The 27,703-nt window shown below is 40.6% G+C and overlaps 2 protein-coding genes and 1 long non-coding RNA gene across 5 annotated transcripts in view; 1 reads left to right on the forward strand and 2 right to left on the reverse strand.

Annotated features, from left to right (window-relative positions):
- Window positions 1–300: 300 nt before the first annotated feature.
- Window positions 301–16,378, reverse strand: rasl11a (RAS-like, family 11, member A). Its single transcript, XM_052022011.1, has 4 exons — window positions 16,048–16,378; window positions 11,135–11,191; window positions 10,963–11,042; window positions 301–906 (listed from the first exon to the last, which is right to left on the reverse strand). Exons 1-4 carry the CDS (start codon window positions 16,187–16,189, stop codon window positions 439–441), a joined length of 747 nt encoding a protein of 248 aa, XP_051877971.1. The 5' UTR covers window positions 16,190–16,378; the 3' UTR covers window positions 301–438.
- Window positions 16,379–17,457: 1,079 nt separating this feature from the next.
- On the reverse strand, window positions 17,458–23,902 carry LOC127573757 (uncharacterized). The gene is made up of 3 exons (XR_007956810.1): window positions 23,737–23,902; window positions 20,860–20,955; window positions 17,458–17,703 (listed from the first exon to the last, which is right to left on the reverse strand). It is a non-coding gene; the product is annotated as an uncharacterized LOC127573757 (long non-coding RNA).
- LOC127573176 (ubiquitin carboxyl-terminal hydrolase 12) overlaps window positions 23,409–27,703 on the forward strand; it is a 42,443-nt gene continuing 38,148 nt past the window's right edge. For 2 of the 3 annotated variants that reach the window (XR_007956759.1, XM_052021149.1), the window contains exon 1: window positions 23,409–23,669. Coding sequence is in view for 1 of the 3 variants with exons in the window: in XM_052021149.1 (XP_051877109.1) it covers window positions 23,622–23,669 (48 nt within the window). In the remaining 2 variants the exon portion in view is untranslated. The remainder of the gene's footprint in view (window positions 23,670–27,703) is intronic. The other variant, XM_052021150.1, reaches the window with a different exon arrangement.

Raw genomic sequence — 27,703 nt, forward strand, 5'->3', positions numbered from 1 at the left:
CTTTGAAAGACCATTTAAATCAGAAACACTTTAACCTGTGGGATTTAGTTTCAGTTCAAACATGGAGTGGGGTTCATAGTGGATGCTTCTAATAACGTAACTTGCTCCACAGCTTCAAATTGTTTCAGTCTGGGAATGATTTGAACAATGTAATTTAGCAGATAAATGGCACAAAACAAGTTGCTGCTGTAATGACTGTAGACATCAAATGTAAACATAATCTGCTGCAAAAGGTGCTCAGCAGTTAACATTTTGTCACAAGTAATATGTTGGAGAAGGAAACTGAAAATCGCAAGTTACAATTTGTATTTGTTAATCTTTGGAACATCTTGGGGTAGACACGTAACTGGGGTCTTCCAAACACAACACCCATTCATCCCTAAAGTAAACTGGAAATATAATGGACTTGAAGCTTGGAACCTGCGCAAAAAAGTGATGTTAAACAGCACTAGTAGATTTTACTTTAGATGATAGAGCTTGTTTTAAGCGCCTTCCAAAATCTTGCATGTTTGGTGATTTAGGCCTAGCTAAAAGCAGACCTCTTCTCTTCTCTCCATTGCTGCTTCCAATCACTTTATTAATTTCTTGGCAGACTTGATGGAAAGCATCGTAGACCTCATTACAATTTTCCCTGGCAGAAACTTCAAAATAAGTTCCCCCTATCTCATTTGCCAACTGGATCCCTTCAGTGGTTTCCACTTGCCGTGCATGAGGTAAATCAGCTTTGTTTCCTATCAACACAAATGGAAGACGGACGTTGGGATAGATTTTCCTGATTTGCTGATGGAGTGGACGGAGAGCTTTCCAGCTGTCTGTGTCTGTAAGCGAAAAGACAAAAACAAAACCATCTGCCCAGTGAAGGGATCGAGTTATAAAATCTTGATTCCGAGGATCGTCTCCATCTCCCTGTCATAGGAACACAAGGATATCATTTAATGTCAGCTCCTATTATTCTTGGTTAACTATATTCATACTGCTGTCCTGATGTCAAGTCAAATCTGCACAATATACCTTTGAACTCAATTCTGCTTTCAAACGGTTTCAAAATTACTTTGTTTCTCCAAAGGTAACTCCTTAGATGCTGAATTTTTATTCTCTTGTACAGACAGATTTTGCATCCCATGTTGAATAGCAAATAACTTCAGATTTTGGTTATCTGAAATAAAATCAGAAAATGCTGGAAATGTGGTCAGATAGCATCGGTGCAAAAGGAAATAGATCAGCTCTGTTTCTCTCTCCACAGATGTTTCCAGACCAGCTGAGTATTTCCAGTATTATGATTTTATTTGTATCCTAAATCATTACTGTAGCTTTAACTCTAGCAACTAGTACTAATGAATTAAATTTGTAAAATTTAAGCATAGTCACTTCAGTCTACAACATTCTTAAATTATATCTTCTCCTGAATTCTCAGTGTCCTTGGAATGTAATCACGTAACACTGTTTATTCCTTGTCATGCCATTGAAAGTCTTGTTTTTTTACAGAGTGAAACCTACTTATGACCATTTCTGGCTTGTTTTGCATTAACCTGGAAATTTGATGAGGCACCTTCTGGTATTCTGATCTGATTTTCACATGTTTTCCTAGAAGACATAATAGTCCAGATGCCCAGGAGACACCTTGTAAAGTAGTTAACGAATAGTTAATAAGGGAATTAAAATAGCAGACACAGCTCTAAGGTTCCTTTCAGAGTGATAGAATTGCAAACCAAAGAAATTACATTAAATTTGGTAAAAATCTTTACTACACTTCACTCGACATAATGTGAACAGTTCGGCACTCGAGACTTTGTTAAAATATTTACTAAAATGACACTGGAACTGAAATATTGGACAGGTTAGGAAAGATTAAAAAGGCTATATCTCTTTTTTGTTCAGAAAAAGAAAGCTGAAGGATGACATGCTGGAGGTCTTTAAGATTATGAAAAGACTTGATTGGACTTCTGTAGAGAAGTTGTGAGGGAATCCAGAAATAAGAGAAATAATTATAAGATTTCATTAAAAACCCAACAAGGAATCAAGCAGAAATTTCTATACCCAGGAATTGCTTAGAATCAGGAGATGGTACCACAAAGAATAATTTAGCCAACCAGAGTTCGATAAGTACTTGAGGGAGGAAGCAAATGTGAAACTGGCTGTTGAGCTGAACAGAATGTTTCTGTGCTATAGATTTGATATATCTGTGTAAAATTTATATTTATTTGTCAAGTTGAATGTTCAAACTGCACTACCATAACTTGCTACTGAATATACTGTTAAGAAATTATTAAGAAATTCTTTGCAACAATATATCACATTAGAACACATCAAGTATCTGTGGATAAGTTTAGACACTATAATAAACAAGAGTTAGAATATAGCTTGCATTACTTCATGAAGAAAAATCGACAGGCTAGCAAACTGCAGATCTCTAATCTGCATGAGCATTTATCTTTGGTTGGACTGGCGTTTCAACAATTCCCCAGCTTTGTCCTTCTGATGGCTGCTGGTATATATATTTTATGAGCTATGCCATGTATTCCAACTTGTGGCTATCCCAACTCTAAAATCAATAGATTTTCAAGTGATTCAAATCCAGAAAGCAACTAAACTTTAATCAGCGAGACAGTTGATTGTATCACCACCATATGTGCATGAAAACAAATAGCAAGGTTCGCTGGACTATTATTGGTAATTGTGGATCAGCGTTGAAGATATTAGTGTACATATTTTACATAATACAGTTGAATGCACAAGATATTTGATATTTTGATCATAGCTCCAATTGCACCCTGGTGTGGCACAGTGGCACAACAGTTCGTGCTGCTGTCTCATAGCTCCAGCAACCCGGGTTTGAGCCTGGGTGTGGTCTTTGCAGAGATTGTACTGTGCAGGTTTCTCCCAGATATTTTGGTTTCCTCCAAGGTGTCCAAAGAAGTGTTGATTAGTTGGTAAATTGTTACTGTAAATCACCCCTGGTGTAGCTGGATGGTAGGAGATTCAGAGGGGAGTTAATGAGCATCTAAGAGAGAATAGGTTCAAGGGAAATGTATGGGAATAAGATTGAGTGATTGGTGGGATAGACTGGATGAGTAAAATGGCTTTCCACTCTGTCATAAGGAAACATGAATAAATACTTGTTTGAGAGTACTGTTGTATGTATCGTTGCTCCCCTCCTGCTAACAAGTAAGATACTATATTTAGTAACAACTGATTGAAAATAAAACTGTGAAAGGAATTTTTCACTCAAAATCAAAACTAAAACCAAACAAAAAAAAATTAACTACTAGAATGAAGTTCAAAGAAATGCCAGTCTTTTTAGCCAGTTTTATCCCAGTATGGAAATGCTGTGTCTTCTAGCATATGGTCTGCAGGTTCCGGCTGCCCTTTGGTAATTAACCAGGTGGCCATTTTTCATGCTTGAGCTTTGACAGACAATTACAAAAATGATTGCTGAAGCATTGTCTAAGCTTTTCCACTGCAATTAAACGTAGCATGAACTCACAATTTTACTGCTAACTTGTCTTTTATACAGTGTGCAGTATAATAAGCACAAAATGGCAATGCCAAGAGACAGAATTTACATCAGAATATCAGAAACAGAAGTGGCGGTAAGCCATTCTTCCCCTTTTCCAACTCCACTATTCAATAACTACCTCAGCAACATTTTTCTGCACTAACCCCATTTCTCTTGGTTCCCTTAATATCTAAAAATATACCAATCTTATTCTTGAATATACTCAGTGATTGAACTTCCACAATTCTCTTGGATAGAGAATTCCAAAGATTCATTGTGCTCTGAGTAAAGAAATTCCTTCTCATCTCCACCCTGACCGGCTTCTTATTTTGGGATAGGAACCCTGGTTCGAGGCAAGATAACCAGGGGAAACATCAATTCTCCATCTGTGTTGTCAAACTGAATAAGAATTTTGTATATTTCAAAGAGATTACCTCTCATTCTTTTAAACTGAGAAGAGTACAGGCTTAGTCTGCTAAATCTCTCCTCAGACAACAAGGCATCCATCATAGGAATCAATCTGGTGAACCTTCACTGCATTCCCTTTTCACAAATATATCCTTCCTCAAATAGGCCAGTACAGAATATTCCAAATGCAGTCTTATCAGGGTCCTGTATGCTTGAAGAAAGATGCCTCGACTTTTACATTCAAATCTTATTGCAATAAAAGCCAACACACTGTTTGCCTTCCTAATTGTCTGCTAAGTCTGCATATTAGCTTACAATGATTTGAGTACAGGAACATCCTCTCAATACCAACACCTTTCCATCTCTCACCATTTAAAAGTACTCTACTTTTCTGTTTCCCACCAAGGTGGATGACTTCACATTTTTCCACATTATATTTCACTTGATGAGTCTGTGCCCATTCACTTAACCTGTTTATATTTTACTGAAACTTCCCTCCTCTGCCCATCCTGTTATCTAGCTTTGTACCTTTCAACAGTCTTGGATATATTACACTTGATCCCCTCATCCAAAGCATTGATCTAATTTGTGAACAGTTGGGGCCACAGTACTGATCCTTGTAGAAGCCAGTGGTCATAAACTGCCAACCTGAAAATATTTTACACTATGTTTCCATCTATTAACCAATCCCCAATCCATGGAAATATATGACCCCCAATGCCATAAACCCTAATTTTGTTCAATAATCTCATGTATCGCCTTATGGAAGGCCTTCTGACAGTCCAATTATGCCACATCAATTGCTTCTGAAACACAACTTAAAATACAGACACCGATGGTGAGATGCATAAAATTTCAGAATTGGCAAAGTGTAGGGATTTTATTAAAATTGAGGGCTGGATGACATTAGATAAATATGGAGGGGCTACCTCATTGGCAGATTTGAGAGCAGGGATGGAAATTTTTTTAAGTAATGGACATCTGGGCCAGTAGGAAATGTAGGTCAGCAAAGTTGGCAGAAAGGGACTTGGTATGAGTTAAGATTTGGGTGGCAGAGTTTTAAATCAATTCAGATTTATGGAGAGTGGCAGATGAGAGTTTGGCCAGGAAAGCACTGGGATTTTCAGGACTAAAGATAATCCTCTCTGTAGTGCGATGACCAGGACAACTGCAGCTGTGGCCTAACGGGTTTTGTACAATTCTTCCTTTCCATGCTCCAGCTAACAAAGTCAAGTATGTCATTTGCATTCTTGATCACCTTATCTCCCTGTCCTGTTACCTTCATGGATTTGTGAAAATGCACTCCAAGATCCCTCTATTCCTTTACTTGTCTCAGTTTCTTAGCATTTATCATGTATTCCCATGCCATGTTTGCCTTTTCGAAATGTATTGTCCCACATTACACTGGATTGAAATCCATTTGCCTTTCTTCTGTCATCTAACCAGACAAGACCTAAACTTAACAAATCCAATAATTATGTCAGTAATTAATTTCTGCTTCTTGAGATGCTGATTTAAACTGTCCTGCAGATTTTTTCTCCCATATTTTACTCACCACTGATATTAGGCTGATTGGCGTGTAGTGACAAAGTCAACCCCTTCTTTTATTTTGAATATCTGTACCACATTAGCTGTATTCTGCTTCTCTTGCCCAAAACTATGGTCAAAGTGGATTGGACAACAATAGTCAGATTCTGCACCATATCCTCCCTGCTTCTTTAAAGAGCCTGTGATGGTTTTAACTGCACCTGGCAAGTTATCCACATTTAAAATGCTCAACTTCTTGATATATCCTCTGTCTATCTATTTGTCTGTCTCTATCTTCCCCCACCCCAACCCCCTCCCTCCTCTCTTCTCTCTCTCTCTCTCTCTCTCTCTCTCTCTCTCTCTCTATCATTTCCCAATATTTCACATTCCTCTGTCTGAATGTATAATTACCCTCTTCCATAAAGACAGATGCAAAATATTCATTTAGAATTACAGACACATTTACCACTTGCATGCTTAGGTTACCATTTTAACTCTAATAAGACTACTTCATTGTTAAGCTATTTTTTAAGTATATATAAAGGTACCCACTATGTTCACCAGACCTTTTGCAGTGTTGAGGAGCTCTCACTATTTGTCAGAAATTTACCTCATTTGGGCTATTCATAGGATTCTGGATTTTGAGTTCCCCTTTTCTTTTATTGCGAACATATTTAGTCAGAACCCTTTCGTCTCCTCCTTGAATGTCTTAAACAGCTCAGATACTAACATGTCTTTGTAGCTTTTCAAATCTTTTTTTGCCAAATCATATCACAATCTGGTACAATTGGTCCTGTATAACCTTTGTTCTTTTCCGTAACTATGCTAAGTCTAACTGAATTATGATTGCTGCTACCAAAATGCTCTCTCACTGCCAACCTTACAACTCACCTCAGTTCATACCACCTAGTACCATCCAGTACCACCCTGTCACTTGTTGGGTCTGCTACATAGTGATTTCAAAAAGCTTTAAATGTATTTCATGGATGTTGGGCCTTTTTTATTCTTGACTCTTCTGCAGCTTCAGTTAATAGTTGGGCAGTTGCCATCCCTTGCTGTTATTCCCTTGTTATTTTTACAGTTTTCAGAAAGTTACCCACACATTTACCTGCATTGACTGGGCCACCCATAGTGCTTGGATGAGGTGGAATTTGTTAAATGTGTCCAAGAAAGTTTCCTAAATCAGTATGTATATAGAGGGCCCTACTGGTGAGGGTGCAACACTGGATCTGCTGTTAAGGAACAAGGTAAGGCAGGTGACTGAAGTGTCAGCCAGGGAACACTTTGGGCCCAGTAACCATAACTCTACTAGTTTTAAAATAGTTATGGAGAAAGATGAGGACCCTCAGGTTAAGGTCCTATACTGGGGCCAGGGCCAATTTTGGAAGCATTAGGTGGGATCTCGCAGAGGTCGATTGCGTGAGATCACTGGTAAAGGGACAACTGGCAAGTGGGAGGCTTTTACCTGTGTGATATCAAGAGTTCGGGGGCGGCATGTTCCTGCTAGGGTGAAGGGCAAGGCTGGCAACCCTTGCCCTTCATCTACCAGGGAACCCTGGTAGATGAGAGATATTGAGGCTCTGGTCAGGAAAAAGAAGGAAGCATACATTGGGTTTAGGCAATCAGGAACAAGCAAATCCCTCAATGACTATATGAAGTGTATGAGTACGCTTAAGAGGGAAATCAGGAGGGCAAATAGACGGTATGAGATGGATCTGGCAGGCAGGGTTAAGGAAAACCCCATGAGATTCCATAGGTATATTAAGAGTAAAAAAAGTGGCTAGGAGGAGAATAGGTCCCCTTAAAGATCAGCATGGCTGTCTTTGTGTGGAGCCACAGGAGATGGGTGAGATTTTTAATATATAATAATAATATAATAATATTTCTCATCAGATTTTACTGTGGAGAAAATAACATGCTAAAGAAATGAGGGAAATGAATGATGATGTCCTGGAGCACATATGCATTAGCAGGGAGGAGGCATTGGTGGCCTTAAAGTGCCTTAAAGGTGGATAAATCATCAGGGTCTAACTAAATGCATCCTCTTATGGGAAGCTAGGGAAACAATTGCAGAGGCCTTGCAGAGATATTTGCTTCATCTTTAGCCACAGGTGAAGTTCCAGAAGACTAGAGGGTGGCTAATGTTGTACCATTATTTAATAAGGGCAGCAAAGACAAATCAGGGAACTACAGGCTGGTGAGTCTGACATCAGTGGTGGGTAAGTTACTGAAGGGGATTCTGAGGGACAGGATCTGTCAACATTTGGATGGACAAGGTCTTATTAGGGATAGTCAGCAGGGCTTTGTGCATGGGAAATCATGTCTGACAAATCTGTTAGAAGCTTTCAAAGTGGTAACCAAGAGGATAGATGTGGGTAGGGCAGTGAACCTTTTCTATATGGACTTTAGCTAGGCATTTGACAAGGTCCCACATGGCAGGCCCATCTGGAAGGTTAGATCACATGGGATCCAGGGAGAGATAGCTAATTGGGTTCATAAAGCAGAGAGTGACGGTTGAAGGTTGTTTCTCAGACTAGAGGCCTGTGACTAGTGGTGTGCTACAGGGCTCAGTGCTGGGACCTTTGTTGTTTGTTATTTATATAAACAATTTGGATATGAATGTACAAGGCATGGTTACTAAGTTTGATACTAAAATAGGTGGCATCATAAAGAGTGAAAAAGGTTATCAAAAATTACAGGAGGTTCTTGATCAGCTAGGTAAGTGTGCCAAGGATTGGCAAATGGCTTTTAATTCAGATAAGTGTGAAGTGTTGCATTTTGGGAAGTCAAACAAGGGTAGGACTTATACAGTGAATGGTCAGGCCCTGCAGAGCGTTGTGGAACAGAGGGACCTAGGAGTACAAGTACATAGTTCACTGAAAGTGGCATCACAGATAAACAGGGTGGTGAAGAAGGCATTTTGCACACAGGCATTCATCAGTCAGAGCATTGAGGTTGGGAGTGGGACACTATGTTGCAGTTGTACAAGACATTGGTGAGACCGCACCTGGAGTACATGTACAGTTTTGGTTGCTCTGTTTTAGGAAAGACATCATTAAACTGGAAAGAGTGCAGAGAAGATTTACGAAGACGCTGCCAGGTCTTGAGGGTCTGAGTTATAGGGAGAGGTTGGGCAGGCTAGGACTATTCCTTGGAACACAGGATATTGAGGAGTGACCTTATAGAGGTGTATAAAATTATGAGGGGCATAAATAGGGTGAATGCGCATAGTCTTTTTCCCAGAGAAGGGGAATTAAAAGACAAGAGGACATAGGCTTAAGGTGAGAGGTGATAGATTTAAAAAAGACCCGAGGAGCAACTTCTTCATGCAGAGGGTGGTGGGTATATGGAATGAGCTACCAGGGAAAGTGGTTGAGGCAGGTCAATGACAATATTCAAAAGACATTTGGATAAGCACATGGATAGGAGGGGTTTAGAGGGATATGGGCCAAATGTGGGTAAATGGGACTAACTTGGTGGGCACCATGGTAGCATGGACCAGTTGGGCTGAAGGGCCTTCCCTGTTGTATTATTCTATAACTCTATTTGATCAATTTTGGCAGAGGAAAAAAGGACATAAAATGTGGTTCAGCCTGATCCGCTGATGAATGACCAAATTAGTTAACTCCATAAACATTGGTGTCTGTATCTTTTGGATTTACAGTGTATGAGCATGGATAACAGACAAAGAGGGAAGTGGCCAAAAAAAGTGTTCTGCTTTTTATGAGGTAAAGCCATACTTAGAAACATATTAGAAGCTGTCAATTTGAATTGAAGGTCAGGGAACAATTCTCCTTTTTGTGTCTTTCAGGATCAATGTCATTGCTGCACAGATATTTAATCATCCCACAGGTCTACGGTGAGGAAATAGCAAAGCCAGGTCACCACCTCCCTATTTAGACAACTCCCTTTAAATAAAGCTCCCCAGTTATGTCTCTTTATATTTATATTTCGATCGAAACAAATTCAACCTTGTTATTCCCCATTTATCATTTTCTTTCAAAATAATGTGATTGAAATGTTAAAAGAATTTAAAATACACTATTTATGTTTATTCAATGGCATTATGCTCTCATATTTTGACTCATCTGGACAGGTTTTCACTGACAGTTTACATTCACTGAACCGGTTATTAGATTGTTAAATGTAGTAGTTATTCCTGCTAAACTGTCTCAAAAACAAACTGCAGTAAAATCATCATGAGTCATCAGTATTCTTGGCTGATCATCACACATGAAAGAAATGGAGCATGCTCACAGGCAACATGTGTAATGTCACCATCACTTCACAAACCGACTAATAATTGAAAAAGCTTCACAACAGCTCAAAATGGTTAATGGTGCAAGGAAAGAACAGTATTCACAGTGATTCAAACTGTAATTTAATCTCCACGTTCCATTGACAGAAACCAATTGAATATTAATATGACTTTTGCTTAAAATGTGCATGTTAATCAAACCATTGGAAGAGGGTAATGTAACTTCCATGTGATCTGCTGTATATAAAATTCTTTCACTCATTGCCCTCCAGACAAACACACACACACACACACACACACACACACACACACACACACGCACGCACACACGTACGCACACACACACACACATGCGCACATACACATAATATGGTTGTGCCATAAGCTAGTACTACCGTAGCATACTAATTGATAATATCTTGGCTTTTCTTTAATAATTCCACACATGATGAATCCATGAAAGAACAGGCACTCTACCACATGAAAATGAGAATTCAACAGCTGCTCTTCTATAACAACTGGTCTATGAGAGGCACACTCCTGATAATTTGGGAAAAGGGCATAATCTAGCTAAACAGAATTTTATTGGGCATCTATTTTCGCTTTGTAATGTACAACACTGATAATGGATCACAGAAATAAGAACAATGTTTTACCCCAAAGAATGGCATCCTTCAGCAAATTAATATGAAAGCGTCTGTTTTGAAAGGTGGGAAAATTGCACCAATCACAATTATGTGATCTTCTGTAGTACTTTTTTAATGACAAGCTCCATCCTTAAAACCAGTCACTATTAGTAAATCTATTACAAATCAAGTAGTTCTGCTTTCTGCTTGGAAATCACCAAAGTTCAAGCGAAGAGTACCACTCTGCCTTTTACTTCATTATTATTTCAATGAATCTAAGGCATTTGTGCCTTTGTCTCCATTTATCCTGAAAAGATTTTTTTTTGAACTGATAGTGATTCAATCTTGCTGTGAATGCTAAGAATGATCTCAATCCAGCGAGCATGGACCTTAAGACTGACATAATTAATTTGAGATTGGGATCCTCATTAATGAAGGCCATATATTGGGTGAAATGTAATTTTTTTTCTTTGTGTTGTTCCTCTTTAGAAGTTGAAGCTGGCACCATTTTGAAGCAAAGTAGAGGGAGCATAATGTTTGATATACTTGATCGTATCGTAGCAACTGTATGCCTAAATGGAAATCATAGTTCATACCTTCATGAGTGTAAATGGCAACAAAGGAGTAAAAACACCTGTGGGTTCTACCTGAGTAACAAAGGGAGTGTCTTGAACTTGCAGTGTAATTTGATCCCCGTCGATATTCATCTGTCTAGTGTACAAAGCTCCTGAAATTATAAGAACAAGCCAAAGTAAGTGCCAATAAACAGCTACCATTAGTTTGATTTACCAATTAGACAGCACCTGGTGTTATACCTACCTGTGTTTGGCTCATAATCACCAATGAATCGTTTTGTGAGAAAACGTACAATCAAAGCTGCAAAAAATTGAGAAAACATTTGAAAGGAAGTATTTCATCTGAAAGGTAGGCTTTCTACTCTACATTCTCACTTATATTTCAGATCTGTCTACACATCTATTTATAGCTACAAAACACAGCTCATGTCTAGGTAACCTTTGACAATTGCTATTTGTGATATGTTTCCTTCGTTATGATCTTGCATGTCATGCTTGGATGCCATAGTTTACTATTTATTTCTCAGTTATCCTGTTATTGTTACGCTTCAGTACTCCTGAAAGTATAACCATGCAAAACAGTGCCACCCTCAGCATCATAACCAAGGCTGGATCCACTCCCAGGTCCCTGATCTGAAACTTAAGCCTTTTAATCATTGTGCTAAGAAACCATAACTAATAGCTATCAAAACTTAAAAGAAAATGTACTGTATAAATATATCATAATGACTTCATGTTGAGTGCTGGGAAGTGGCTTTTGAATTGTGCATTATCTGACACAAGAAGTTGTAAATTTCATCATAATGGAACTATGTACAAAATGTATCTTCTTAAGCAGCCCATTAGGGTCAAGGATGACTTGCTTTTCACTCTAGTTCTGTGGGATTAGGCCAATGTGAGTTCACTTATCCTTTCAGAAAAGTTTGAGAATCTCAAAAAGACAGCAATGGTGAGATCTTTCCATTTCCTTGACGTGCCTGCTGTAAGTAGGGCAGGGATTACTGCTGCCTTGTAGATCATGAGTTTGGTGTCAGGTCTGAGCTCTTTATCTTCAACTACCTTTTCCCTTAATTGACTAAAGTCTGTGGTGAAGCATTCAAGGGGTTGGTAAATTTCATCATTGACTTCACTAAGAAGTGGCTCTGAGATATGAGAAATGATCCACGTTTTTTATGGCCTCATTGTGAACCTTTATAGTCAGAGGGCAATGATACACAGCAGGGGTAGGTTGGTAGAGGACCTTTTTTATTGTACAGATTTAATGTAAGGCCCATGCTTTCATATGCTTTAGTGAATGAGTCATTGATGGCTTGGAGCTTGGTTTCTGAGCACATGCATACACAAACTTCATCTGCATACTGCAGATTTGTGTCACCTTGATTCTGGAGTAGACAACATAGGTTGACCATTCGTTCTGAAGAATAGCTCCAGCAGGAAGTTTGTGGGAGGTGACGTGCGACATTATAGTGAGACAGATTGATAAAAAGTGTTGGGCAACGACACAGCCTTGTTTGACATCAGTCTGCACTTATATTGGCTCTGCAGTAGGCTCATTGGTTAAGACAATGCATGGCATGCCATCATGAAACAAACATAAGACTAAGACAAATTTCTTGGGAAGCTGAATTTGAGGAGAGTGCTCCACAGTCCCTCCTTTTTGATGGTGATAAAGGCTTCAATAAGGTTGAGAAAGACAATGTATTGTGACTTGTGCTGCTCCCTGCATCTCTCCTGGAGTTTATGTGCAGTGTCAATCACTGTCCTTCTAGAGGGATGGAATCTACTTTGTGATTTAGGAAGCATCTCTTAAGCCACTGGAAGAAGACATTTGAAGAGAACCCTAGCAATGACTTTCCCTGTGTAGTTACTGCAGTCAAACTTAATGATTGTCATGATCACTGAGGGACTTCATGTCAATGCCCCCAAGTCAGGCACAGTCACCTGTTTGATAATATTGAGCTAGCAATGGACTGCAAAGGTGTCCACATTATCAGGCAACAGAGTGGAGCAGCAGGTGGAACTGCTGTTTCACAGTGTGAGAGACCGGGGTTCAATCCTGATCTCTGGTGCTGATTGTGTGAAGTTTGCATGTTATCCCTGTGAGGATATGGATTTTCTTCAGGTGCTCCAGTGTCCTCCCATATCCCAAAGACATGTGGGTTGGAAAGATTAATTTGCCACTGTAAATCAACCCTAGTCATAGAGTCATACAGCAGCACAGAATCATGCCCTTCAATCCAACTCGTCCATGCTGACCAAGATGCCCATCTAAGATAGTCCCATTTGCCTGCATTTGACTTATATCCCTCTAAAATATGTAGGTGAGTGGCAGAATCTGGGGGAGCTAATGGGAACATGGGGAGAAAATGTGTGATTGATGGTTAGCGTGGACTCATTGGGCTGAAGAACCAGTTGCAAGGAAGTATGGCTCCATGAGTATCTGGTGATTACTCTGCCATGACAGGTACCAATGACTACTGGACTGATCACCACCTAATCCATTTCATTTTCTCCATCAACCTGGCCCCAAATGATTTGCATTAACAGAAACATTGCCACAAGAAGATCAATGTTGAAGCTCTCAAGGACCCACAAAGGTAATTCTCCCCGGACAATCTGTCAACTCCCAGAGACACAGAAGCCACAGGGTATCCACCCTGTAAGGGCTGTCCTGAGGTTCATCATAATTGCTACCTGAGAAGAGATTCCTAGCTTCTCTACCAAAAAGAATGGTTTGATGAGAATGACTAGGAGGACTCTGAGGACTTAATTAACTACATACATAAGGCATACCTGTACTGGAACCTCCATAATTTTTCAAGAGTAAAGAAACAGATCTCCAGACACCTGAGTGCAGAGATCCAACAGAAAGGCCATGAACCTATGGTGGGCGGAAAGAGCACAGGAGGCTCAACAACACACTGACAGCAGCCATGTCAAAAATGACACTGTCATTGGCCCCTTCAAAACTGTCTACAGCCCAGACAACCAACAGCCCTCTGAGAGGGTAACTTATCCTGAACTGAGAGGCAGTTAACAGTCAATGGAAGGAACACTTCAAAGACCTCCTCAACTGCAATTTTCTCACTGATGTGAGTGCATTGAATTCATTCCACAACAGCCAATTCAGTCCAGCCTTGGTGGCACTTCTGACTAACAAAAAGTTGAAATGGCCACATCCCCCAGCTAAAACATAACAAGGCCTCAGGAGCAGATGGAATCACTACTTCAGTTCTGAAACTCATCAATGAAGAACATCAGTCACAAATCCACAATGTCATTCTTCGCATCTGGGATGAGGAGGATAAATCAGGGAACAAAATGTAAACAATATCATAGAAAATGAGTCAGTGCAAGAGAGAAAACTGTTACTTATGAGTGACGTGGGGTATTAGAAGGATAGAATGTGCATGGTTAGTGCCTAAATACAGTACATATTCTTAAACAAAAACACTGTAATTCAAATAGTGCCAGAAAGTTTTAATACTTTAAAAGCTATGCCATTCAGGTAGGGAAAGAGGGGAAAGGGCATAGCCTAATCCCATGTAAAGTCAATGATGTGAAAGATGCAAGTGTAAGAAAGCACTATATAACAGGAATGAAAGTAGAGAGAAAATAGATAAGGGTAGGTGAAGGAGAAGGTAGAAGGAAAAGCAGTCCAAGATGTTGTGTGACAATAGGCATCTCCCCACATATATACTGTATCAATGTGAGGATTGGGATGATAGGAAGATTCACAAATATTATCCATGGTCCAAACTCCTTGATGGCTAAACCACCATCTCCTCCAACTCACCTTTGCAAATGTCCACATGATTTGATCCAGCCAGCATAATCCGCACTGTACTCACCACACTTTGCCACAGATACAAAACAATCTCAAAACATTAAAAAAAGAGCTTTTGGTATCTGAATTCTGCAATATACAAATGATTTACTGACCTCTGATTTATCTCTGAACTTTACAAGGGGCGACAATTACCTGCATCGTTCCAGTACCTCCTTGAAAGGGCAGTTACTGGTAGAACATCATAACCCTCACTGAGGCTCACGTAATATTTGTCAAAATATTTATCCTTAGCATTTAGGTAGCGACTATGCTCAGTTATTGTTTGATTCTTTCTGGTGAAAAGATTTAATTTTAACTAAATTGTAAAAACTTAGAGTCATAAAGTAATACAGCAGAGAAACAGGCCCTTTGGCCCAACTCCTCCATGCTGACCAAGGTGCTCATCGAAGTTAGTTCCATTTGCACACATTTGGCCCATGTCCCTCGAGATCTTTCCTATTCATCTACCTGTCCAAGTGTCTTTTAAATGTTCTTATTGTTCCTGCCTCAACCACTTTCGTTGGGAGCTCATTCCATAGATGCATCACCCTCTGCATGAAGAAGTTGTCCCTCAGGTCTCTTTTAAATCTTTACACGGATGCCCTCTAGATTTTGATTCCCTTTCCCTGGGAAAGGGAATTTTCCTGGATCATTCAACTTCAAGTTTATGATCCATCAATTTCCAGCAAAATCAATGGCGAGAACACAACCCCTTCTATTGTTATAGTCGATAACGTATTGTGCTAATGCTACGAAAAACTACCTTCATATTGAAATATTTGTTTTATGCATCAACTCTTGAACTGTGTGCCAGAACAGCTGTTGCTGAATTAACATCATAGAATTAGCGCAAACAAAGTTTACTTAATGACATTCGAGTTAAGATATATTTCAGATCATTCTATGTTTTGAAAAAAAAGATGTATCACCTCCGCTGTTGACGATAGCCGTTACAGAGGAACAGCTTTCCGCATCTGGGGAAATCAGCAGTTAGAGCTTAAGGAAATAACATCTTTAATAAGTTAAGGTTCACCACAAAGCGGCTGAAGCAGTGAGGATGTTGACAATTTTACCAGTGTGGTTAGGGAATAAAGTTAACGGCCAATTGACTGATAATTTTAGAAAAGAAAAGTTAGCAGTTTTACAGAGTTGGAATTGAGGGGGAAATGCAGAACAAAAGTTTCCTTCCAATAGTTTGTTAATACAAAGCAGTGGACTGGGCTAATGTGGTCTATACACCAGGTCTGTACTTGACCACGGTTCTAAGACACTTGAAATGAATTGTCATTTTCAGCCAACCTCCCCGATCTCGCCATTCTCTTGCTCACCGGTCTTTCCAACGCTCCTTGCTCCCAGCACCGTGATCTTCACATTTCTGTTATGCAGACAGTCGACCACCGGGACCTCCGGAATGGGAATCAGCAGGAAGTTACTTGAATTGTTTGACATAGTGGTGTGGGGAAGCAGCATTTATGGAGCTCCCCTCAAAGCATTTAAGGCAAGCGAAAAGAGAGAGAAAAAAAACGGCTAAACGGAAACTTTGTGGGAACTGCCCTGATTTCCCTGGTTTACGTCTGTTGTGAGGATTTGACCCTTCCGACAGTGTCCGGACTCAGATCGCTCCCGGTTACCCCCCGGGGCCTTCCCCATGCCATGAACCACGACTGATGTGATGCTTTCCCAATTTCCAAGAATGAAAGTTCTCCAAACTTGCTGCAAATATTCCGACTGCAGCGACCAATGGGAGATTTAAAAACTCAACATCTGCCAGTCACGTAAGTGTTTGGACTCCTCCGACAGAGATGTTATGATCTAGAATGCGCAGCCTGAAGGGGTGGTGGATGCAGATTCAAATAGTGACTTCCAGACGAGAAAGGAAACATTTTAAGGATGCCAGGGTAAGACAGGAGGAATGAAACTAAACGGACAGCTCTTTCAACGAGCTAGAATAGGCACAGTAGCCTAATTCTATGGTGCAACATGCTAAAATTCTATGAACATATTCTTATGTGATGCAAAAGAAAATGCAAATACTGGAAACCGCAAACTAAAGCAGACAATATTGGAAATCCTCAGCAGTTCGGGCTGTATCTATGGAGAGAAAAACAGAGTTAATGTCAATGACGCTCCATCAGACTGTTTCTTAGGTTTTTTCTATTTATTTCAGCAAGTAAAGCCCATCCAGTAGGAGGAATCAGTGGAATGCAATCCCAATGGGAATTTGACCACTACCCCATAAGGAAGCCCCAAAGGTACCCAAGATCTGCTGTAAGTCCAAGATGTCCAAAGGGACAAATACGAGTGCACCTGTTACCATGTTTACCATGGAGTCTAGTGGGCAGATCCTTCTTTTAATAGGATTCCTCGGCATTATTTCCTTCTTTCTGATCGAGACCCATCAATTTCCTATTGATTCAGGGGCCCAGTTAATTTTCTTTTTGAAAATTTCAACGGTATCAATGCATTTCAGTTTACTCTATCATTAGTGCTGAGAGCCGTCATTGTAAAAGAAAATCAGAATCAGGTTTATTATCACTGACATATGGCATGGAATTTGTTGTTATGCTGCAGCAGTACAGTGCAAAACATAAAGTCATAAAAATGACTATAAGTTACAAAAATAAATAACTAGAGCAAAAGAGGAATAACAAGATAGTGTTCATCGTCATGGACTGTTCAGAAATCTGATGGTGGAGGGGAAGAAGCTATTCCTGAAATGTCGAGTGTGGGTCTTCAGGCTCCTGTACCTCCTCCCTGATGGTAGTAACATAGAGAGGGCATGTCCCAGGTGGTGAGGGTCCTTAATGATGGATGCCACCTTCTTGAGTCACTGCCTCTTGAAGCTGTCCTCAATGACAGGGAGGGTTGTGCCTGTGATGGAGCTGGCTGAGTCTACAACTCTCTGCAGCCTCTTTTGATTCTGCACATTGGAGCCTCCATACCAGGTGGTGATGCAACCAATCAGAATGCTCTCCACAGTACATCTGTAGAAATTTGCAAGATTTGCAAATGTTATATTGAACAAAAAGTCAACACTCAATCAAAACCTCTTGTTGCTTCCCATTTCTGATTTGTATGTTACCCACTATATTCAGATATTCAATATCTAATGTTCCAGGTCCTTTAGTGCATGTTTGCAGGGATAGAACAGATTAGAGTACATGTTATAAATGCTGGCCTTGCCTTGAGAGGACCTGTGTCTTCCTTATATTGATAGAAGTTTATAAAATTAGCAGAGGCATGGATAGGGTAGACAATCAGGATCTTTTTCCCAGGTGTAGAAATGTCAGTGTTGAGGACATACATTTAAAGTGAGAGGGGAAAAGTTTAAGGGAGATGTGCAGAGCAAAATTTTTACACAGAGAGTGGTAGGTGCCTGGAAAGGGCTGCTAGGGGTAGTGGTGGGAGCAGATATGATGGTGGCATTTAAGAGGCTTTTAGATATGCAAGGGATGGAGGGATATGGATCACGTGCAGGCAAAAGAGATTTAGTTTAATTTTGTCATCATGTTCAGCACAGACGTCATGGGCTGAAGGGTCTGTTCCTGTGCGGTACTGTGCTGTGTTCTACATTGCAGGATATCTAGACACAAGAGGAGGAGAAAGATTAAAATAGATTGAAATTTGTGCCATTTTCATTCATTAGAAGAAAGGGATCTTGGTATTTGTTCATGGGGTGTAAGCTCTGCCAGGAAGGCCGCATTTACATGACCTTTCCAAATGTCCTTGAACTAATTTCCTGATGCATTGCAGTCATTGTGTGGAAGTTACTGTCATATTGCTGCTAAATTGGGAGCTTTAGGATTTTCACCTAGTGATGATAAAGGAATAGTGATAAATATCCAAGTCAGAATGGTGTATGACTCAGAGGAGAATATGCAAGTGATGACATTCTCATACACCTGATATCTTTGTTCTTCAATGTGGTAGTTTACAGGATTGAGAGTTGCTATTGAAGAAGCCTTGATAGGTTGATTTAGTGCATCTTTTTGCCATATTTCTCATTTCTGCCACAGAACATCAGTAGTGAAGGAGTAAATGGTTAGGATGGTGACCTGGATTGCAATCAAATAGGCTTTTTTGTTCTAGATGTTTCTTTAGTATTTGTGCTGCATTAATCTAGGCAAGTGATAATTATTTCATCACACTCCTACTATGCCTTATAATTGATTGAAAGGCTTTGGAGTCAAGAGGCCTTTGATCTTTGCTTGTATCCATAGTATTTATGTAGTTGATCCAATTAAATTTCTTGTCAATGGTGACACACACAAAAGTAGATGCTTGGGGGACTGTTGAATGTTAAGGAGAAATTGGACACTCTCTTGATGGACACAGACACTGTATGGCTCTTGTTTAGAAGGAATGATGTGTGCCACTTACTAACTGATATATGAATGTTGTTCAGAACTTGCTGCATGCAGGAACAGATTGCCTCACTATCTGAGGAATTTTGAATGTATATGAATATTGTACCATCAAGAGCAAACATTTCTATTTATGGTCTTAGATGCAGGGAAGGTCATTAATAAAACAGTTGAGGATGTTTGAGCTTAGCCCCCTGTCTTGAGGATTTCCTGCAGTTATATGTGGTGCTGAGATGACTGAAGCAATTATCTTCCATTGTACAAGGTATTATTCAGCCAGTGGAGTTATCCCCTGATTTGCATTGCTTATTTCTTATTAAAGTCGTACAGCATGGAAACAGGTCTTCCAGCCCACTTCATCCATGTCAATCAAGACGCCTATCTATGTTAATTCCATTTTCCTGCATTTGGCCCATATCCCTCAATTCCTTTCCTGTCAATGTACTTGTCCAAATGCTTTTTAAACACTGTGATTGTTCCTGCCTTTGCCACCTCCTCTGGCAGCTTGTTCTATGTACCCACCTCCCTCTGTGTGAAAAACTTGCCCCTCTTGATACCACACACGATCAAATTCTACCTTCATGTCGAGGGCACTTGCTCTCACACCCATGTTTGGATGGTGGTGTGATGAGATTTATAGCCAAATGACCCTGTTGGAACACAAACTGAGCCTCGATGAGAAGTTTCTTTGTGAAATACCACTTGATAGTTGCTTGATGACATGATCCATTACTAAACTAATGATTGGGACTAGGCTGCAGGGGCAGTAATTGGCCAGATTGAATTTATCCTGCCCCATAAGGGCAATACATATATGGACAACTTTCCACATTACTGAATAGAAACCAGTGTTGTAGCTGTACTGGAGTAGCACTGAAGCCAGAGCGACAGGTGATTCAGAGCAAAATTCTAATTCTGTAAAGCTGGAGTTTTATCAGGCATGGTAGTCTCTACAGCATCCATTACACTTGGCCATTTCTTGGTATCAACGTAGCATGGTAGACTGGAGTGAATCAAATCGGGTGAAGACTGACTTCTGTGATATGGACCTCAGGAGGAGAATGATGGACTGTAATACTGGAATATAATGAGAAACCATCAATGGGCACATTCTTTCCTACTTCCCTCTCTATAAGCATGGCTCCATTTTCTACTATCTTTCCCATGTTGTCTCGCCTCTGGATCCGAAAACCTGCCATCTCATAAGAGAAAGATACTACTCTGCTTGGTTTTGAAGTCCACGGCCTCCTCTACTGCCATGTTGAGACCAGATGCAGGTTGGAGGAGCAACACCTCATATTCCGGCTTGGTAGTCTCCAACCTGACAGCATCAAAGTCGATTTCTCTAAATACCAGTAACCACTCTCCTCTGTTTTCCCTTCCCACCTTTGTTTTCCCTCATTCCTGTGGCCCCTTCACCCCTTCTCTTTCCCCTCCCCTGCCCTCACAACCTGCCCACCTCCTTCCCTTTATTCCATGGTCTACTGTCCTCTCCTATCAGATTCCTTCTTCTTCAGTCCTTTGCCTCTTCCACCTATCACCTCCCACCTTCTCACATCATTCCCTTTTATCCTCCCTCCCCCACCTACCTACCTTCCCCCTCTCACCTGGACTCTCACCTGGACTCACCTATCACCTGCCAGCTCGTGGTCCTCCCCCTCCCCTTTCCCTTTTCTTCTGGCTTCTGCCCTCTTCCTTTGCAGTCCTGATGAAGTGTTTTAGCCTAAAACGTCGACTATTCGGACTGTCCATTTCCCTCCATAGATGCTGCCTGACCTGCTGATTTCCTCCAGCATTGTGTGTGTGCTGCTCCAAATTTCCAGCATCTGCAGTCTCTCTTGTGTCTCTGTTGAAGTTTTGTGTTGTCTTGTCCTTTAAAAAGAAAGCAAAAAATGAGAATTGGTTTTGGATCCAAAACATTAACTAAATTGAGGTCTATGTGCATAGCCACAAAAAGGGAGGAGCTTGTTGTAAAGTGATTGCATGTATGATTTCAGGTTAGAAAATATCTGATTGAAGCTGGGATGTAAATGGCTTTGTCCTTTTTATTCTTCTTAAATACTCATTCACACTTGAGGACGATTTCTTCCATTCCCGATCTGAAGACCCTGCCAAAAGTGCAGCAAGAGGTTCTTGAAGGGGCAGGTGGGTGGGAGAAGGTGATACACTCCTCTGCTGTTTCTGCTGCTCCCTGTTTTGTGTTGATAATAAGCCTCCAAAAGGATTTCAACACCATCTAAAGGGAAGTCATCATAAGTGGCACATGATACAATGTAAAGTTGGAAGGTTTCTTCCCACATTGCAAAGACGTACGGGTAGGTTAATTTGGGTTTAAACTGGGCGGGGTGGACTCGTTGGGCCGGAAGGGCCTGTTACCAAGCTGTAAATAAAATTTAAAAGAAAAAAAAGGTGTGGTTGATTTCTTTTAACTTGTTAGGAAAATTATGCAAACACATGTGATGGCTGAGTTGTCCTGTCAATCTTCCATGACCGGATTCATGGCAATCTCTTTCGGGCCTACCTATCCATATATCTGGGGGCATTATTTTTTCCAGTTGGGTTCTCCAAGAGTATCAGATTAATCAATTACTCCTAATTCAATTGGTGCAGAAGTTAGTGCTGCTGCCTCACAGCTACAGTGACCTAGCTTTGATCCTGACCTCGAGTAGTGAATGTGTCGAGTTTGCATGTTCTCTCAAGGACTGTGTCCTCCAGTTTCCTCCCACATCCAAAGACATGCTGGTAGATTAATTGCCTACTGTAAAATTGCCCCTTACTGTAGGCTGGGTGGCAAAGGAATCAAAAGGTTGGTGGACATGTGATACATGCAGGGCTGTAGGGGAACAAAATGAGGGGTAATGACAATGAACAGGGTTGCTTTGCTGGGAAGTGGTATAGACTAGATGGGCTAAATGGCTTCCTGTGTTGTTCTAATTAATTATGTCAAATATATATTTAAGGTGCTGCAGACCCAAACAATGCTGGTGTCTAACCCCAAATGGATAAAGACCCAATTTCCCAGTAATTATGATAGGGTCAGCTTTAGTGCTGCTGGGCAAGTGAAAATCTATCTAGAATCCTGCCCAATGGCATTTAAGCTGACCCTATCATAGTTTCTGGGGTCAGTACTATTTGAATAATTTGACAATCCAGAATGATTTTCATCAATCTGGTGTTTGTTATTCATGAAACTATGTTATCTTGTGTCCCAACGAGTTCATTCCAGAGGCAACAAAGGCAGTAAACTGGATAAACCTGGCAAGCAACTTCTTAAGTACACCTTTTAAAAATCAGGCATTTACCTTCAGAAAAGGGAGGGTGAAAATTATTGAAGTTTGATTTTTATGATGTCAGGGCAAATGATAAATTATTTTTAAATCAGAAAAATAATCGGATTATTATTAATTCATGACGAGATTTCATTGACATATATACACATCAACTCTACAGGTGTGAATAAGTACAGAATAATTCTGTCGTGAATAGAACCTGTAAAATCCAATTACATCTCCTTCATTGTCGTTAGCAGTTAAAATTAACTGCAAGCATAATAGTTTTTAAACTTTTCTTTGAGGGAATCCCCTTCAAATATCGACAGATGACTGGAGTATTTATCTCAGAACTGCTGAGAGCTTTAGCAGCCGTAGTATTGCCATCACTGTAGAAAAGTATTTTATTAGTACTGTAACGAAAACATTACATCAGCGATGAAATGCAGGTGCAATTTGATTGACAATCTAAAACTCTCTAAAGGTTCGCACCATGCATTTTGTGTTAGGAGAACATCTTGGAATATGATTACACTTAGCAGAATATCTTGGAGTATGATTTCATGCAGTTTTGTTTTGTGTAACTTGTAACACAACTACTTATTTCTACAGTCTGTTAATTTGCAGCAAATTGACATTAATAGTAAAATGTGACACTTTGGAATGGAATAAAAATTGTGCCGCGGGCGATTCTTACTGCGAATTCCTAATAAATAAATTAAAATGGTTAGAAAGATTCGAATTACACAACAGTCGGTGTTCCAATTACCAGATTAAAAACTACGCGACCCCATAAGGTTTAGATGTTCATTCACAGACCTAATATTTGGGTTTCATTTGAAAACGTGACCCGTTTTGATGAAATCACTCTTACAACACAGTTTCCTTTGTTCAAGTTGGGGATTTTTGTTTTGCAATTGGTTGTACTCAGATTTTATCTTGCATTGAATGTATTTTTCTCACGTTGAGAAAGCCCTGTATATTTAACCGGCCAGAATAATCAGCCAGCACCGGTCGTTCGCATTGCTGGCGATGTATTTTTAGCAGGCGAACAAACGTTCCCTCCCCTCTCTCAGGCGCTCCAGTGATGTACAGTTGGTGGAGCCCAGTACAGTAGCACAGGAACGCATCTGCAGCGGAACGGCTGTGGGGGGCACGTGGTGTGCAGCCGGTGGTGTTTGCGCGGTGGAGGCGGGTCAGTGGGAGGCGGTGCGGCGGAGGAGCCGGTTCGGTTGCGGGGCACAGTTTGGGCAATATGGCGGCGGACGGATGGAAATACTGATGACTGTCAGAAAAATCGCCTCGATTTGTACGATGGTGAGTGTGGGTGGCCCTCTCCTCCCCCTCCCTCCTTCCTCCCTCTCTGCAACCTTGGCCCTATTACCTCTGCTCCAGGCCGACCAACTGGGCCTCGGCGAAATGGTGGAGGCTCCCCGCCCAGTCGAAGCTACAGCCCCCAGTCCCGGAGCAGGGGTGAGCCCGCCGATAACTTTAAACATCACGAACGGCACACACAACAAAAAAAAATCTGCAACAAAGTGATCGATAAGGATAAGCGGCTGTGTCTGATCTGCTGCAATAACGGGTCTGTGTCTGTAACATCGTCCAATTCTGGGTTGTTGCAATTCTCATTGTAACATTCAGCAGTATTATGTGAAACATTCCAGTGCATTTTGCTTCGATTTCAAATTTGGTCTTTGTTTTTTGTTTAATAGTTTCCGCTGTTAATATCAGGTCCTTATTCAGGACTGATAAAATTGGCTTACAGGTTGAATCTCCTAGTCCATCTTGTATTTGTGTATTGAAGAAAAAATTGCCACTCCTCCCTTTTTTTTGTTTAATTCCTTCAAAGGTGGATGTTGGTAACCTGGTGGGAAGTTAGTCGCAATGAATTAATTAAAGTATTCAGATTATTTGACTACTCAGCAATGTTTACACTGGTACATTGGAGCACCATTAATATGGAATTTTATTTAAATGAATATTCATTTGTATAAATGACATCGTGTACATTTATCAGATGGTACTGGCACAGTGCGAGTTCTGACAAAAGACATTTGACAACTTGGATGTATACCTTTCCATCTCCAGATACACTATTCTCCTACATTAAATTGAAATAATGTAGCTTCATTAGAAGATGGGCTTTTTTTTATTATTCAACAATTACTCGGACAACAGTCTATTGTCACCACAGCATCTGTTTCACAGTTACATTAGAGAAGTGACCTAGCTGTTCTAGAATCATATTTGTTATTATAATTATTAGTCTTTCTATACCTGGGTTTAATGCTTGGGCTGCAGATATCACTTTAGCAGTAGCTGCAGTTCTTGTTGACTTCACTAAACAAAAATCCATTTCAAGTTCATGCTTGTTTTTAAACTCTAAACTTTGTTTTCTTGAGAGCTCTAGGGCTGTTAAGCTAAAGTATATTAGCTACATTTTAAAATAAAGTTTCTGCTATTTCTCAATCAAGTAAATAGAATTCATCCAGTATAGTAAATTGGAATAATTTGGTCACTGTAGGAGCTTTCAACCAAAAGAACCCAATATTAGTTGTTAAATAACATGCGTTTTTGACTTCTCAGTGCTTAGAGTTGTATGGTAAATTTATTTTCTTAATTCTAGACGTAGTAGTGGAAATAAAGACACAAAAAACCTGCAGAAATCTGAAAATGCTGGAAATACTCATCACATCAGGCAGAGTCTGTGCAGAGGAAACATTTAACATTTTCAGGTCTGATAATCTTTTGTCAGAACTGAGAAAACTTTAAAATCACACAATTTTTACGTTGCAGAGAGTAGAGGAGGGTGGCGAGAACAATAGGAATGTTTGTGATAGGGTAGAGACCAAGAGGGACAGAATGTCACTTAGCTGCTTCATCAGTGACCTTACTTCCATCATAAGGTCAGAAGTAGGGATGTGCAGTCATCAGTGAAAAATGCTCAATTTCATTTACAACTCCTCAGTAAATGAAGCAGTTCATGCCTGCACACAGCAAGACCTAGACAACATTCAGTCATGGGCTAATAAGTGGCAAGTAGAATTTGTACCTCAGAAGTGCCAGATGATGACCATCTTTGACAAGAGTGAGTCTAACAAGCTACCCCTGACAATTAATGGCATTGCCATTGTTGAGTGCGCCATCATCAACACATTGGGGTTCACCTTTGCGAGAAACTCAATTAGACCAGCCTCATAAGTACTAGACTTACCTGGCAGGGGCGTGTCAGTGATTGCTATGGCTATTTTCACAGGACAAGGCTGTTGTACTTGGGGTGTGCTGACTCCAAATGTGGGATACTTGACTACAAAATTTGTGGTAGCGAGAGACTGTGTTCGCTGTCTCCTCTGACCTTCGTACTAAAGATAGAATTGAATTGCCTGACTGTTTTATGGGCCTGGTGTTTGCCTTTGTTTGATACTGCCCAACTTCTCTCTGGGTACCTGCATACCATCTATATGGAGTTTGCACATTCTCCCTGTGACCACAATGGGTTTTCTTTGGGTTCTCTGGTTTCCTCCCATGTCCCAAAAAGTGAGGTTTATTTGTTAATTGGCCACTGTAAGTTGCCCTACTGTGTAGGTGAGTGATTGAATCCAGGGGAAAGTGATGGGAATATGGGGAGAATAAAATGGCATTAGTGTAGGATTAGTGTAAATGGGTGCTTGATAGTTGGCATGAACTCCGATGGACCAAAGGACCTGTCTTTATGTTATTTCTCTGTATGACTCCATGGCATTTATGTCAGCCCCCGGGGCAGTTTATCCAAACTAAGGGGCTTCCTGTTGGAAATTGTTACATTTTTCTTTTATATTTAAAAAAAAGAGCAGCACAGTGGCACAGCTTATAGAACTGCTGCATCACAGTGCAAAAGACCTATTCAATCCTGATGGTGGTGCTGTCCGTGCGGAGTTTGCATGTTCTCCCTGTGACTGCATGGGTTTCCTCCCTCATCCCAAAAATGTGCTGGTTTTCAGGTTAATTAGCTACTGTAAATCGCCTCTAGTGTGTAGCTGAGTGATAGAATCTGGGGGGGCGAATGAAAATGGGATGAGTGTAAGATTAATGTAAATTGTTGGTTGATGGTTAGTGAGGACTCAGTGGGCCGAAGGGCCTGTTTCCATGCTGTATGTCTCTACTTCCATTGCTACAAGAGCAGGTCAGTGACTGAGAGTTCCTGGGATAGTGATTCACTTCCCATCACCCCGGAGGCTTTCCACAAGGTGCATGTCAGGGATGTGATGATGTGATGGAATACTCTCCATTTGCCTCAATGAATGTATTTTCAACAATTCACAGAAAGCTTGAGATCATCCAGGACAAAACAGACTCTTTGATTGGCACTTAGTTTTCATTCTCTTCACTGCTGGTATATGATCTACAAAATGTTCTACAGCTAAGTGTCTGGCTTGCTTGAAAGAACCTCTCAAACTTGTTACCTGTACCACCAAGAAGGATAAGGGCAGCTGGTGCATGCAAACATTACCTCTTGCAGGTTCCCCTCTAAGTTGCACTACACCCTGACTTGGAATTGTAATGTTCTTCATTGTTAAATCCTGGAACTCCCCCAATCCACAAACCTGTGACAGTACCTTCACCAGCAGGATATCAGGTAGTTCAAGGCAGTTTGTCATCATCTTCTCATGGACCATTACGGATGGACATTAAATTCTGGTTTTGCCAGCAATTCCCAAATCCTGAAAAATGGTGATGGTGCCTACTTAGAGATGGCAGTCAAGGTTTGTTAAAAGCAGATGAGATGGCTGGGGGAGATTAGATGAATGAAGTTGCAAGAGGAGACAGAAAAAAATGAAAATAACACAATTGTTAAAAAATATATTCATTCAAGGGATGTGGGCTTTGCAGGCTAAGCCAGCATTTAATTGCCCATTCCTAGATGCTCTTGGGAAGGTGGTGAGCTGTCTTCTTGAACTGCTGCAGTCCCTGAGGTGTGCATATACCCACAATGCCATTAGGGGGAGATATCCAGGATTTTGACCCAGTGACGGTGAAGGAATGACAATATATTTCCAAGTCAGGATGCTGTGTGGTTTTGAGGGCAGCTTCCAGATGGTGATGTTTCCTATGCTTTTGCTGCCTTTGTCCTTTTAGCTGGTCATGGGTTTGGAAGGTGCCATGTAAGGAGTCTTGGTAAGTTCCTGCACTGCATCCCGTAGATGGTACAAACTGCTGCTACTGTGTGGAATGAGTGAATGGTTGTGGATGGGGTGTCTATCAAGCAGGCTGCTATGTCCTGTATTGTGTCTAGCTTCTTGACTGTATGGTGTCAAGCTTATTGCTGGTACTGGAAATCTGAAATAAAACCAGAGTGTGATGCAAAAACT

Source organism: Pristis pectinata, chromosome 8 (assembly GCF_009764475.1).
Source record: "Pristis pectinata isolate sPriPec2 chromosome 8, sPriPec2.1.pri, whole genome shotgun sequence".
Classification (NCBI taxonomy): domain Eukaryota; kingdom Metazoa; phylum Chordata; class Chondrichthyes; order Rhinopristiformes; family Pristidae; genus Pristis; species Pristis pectinata.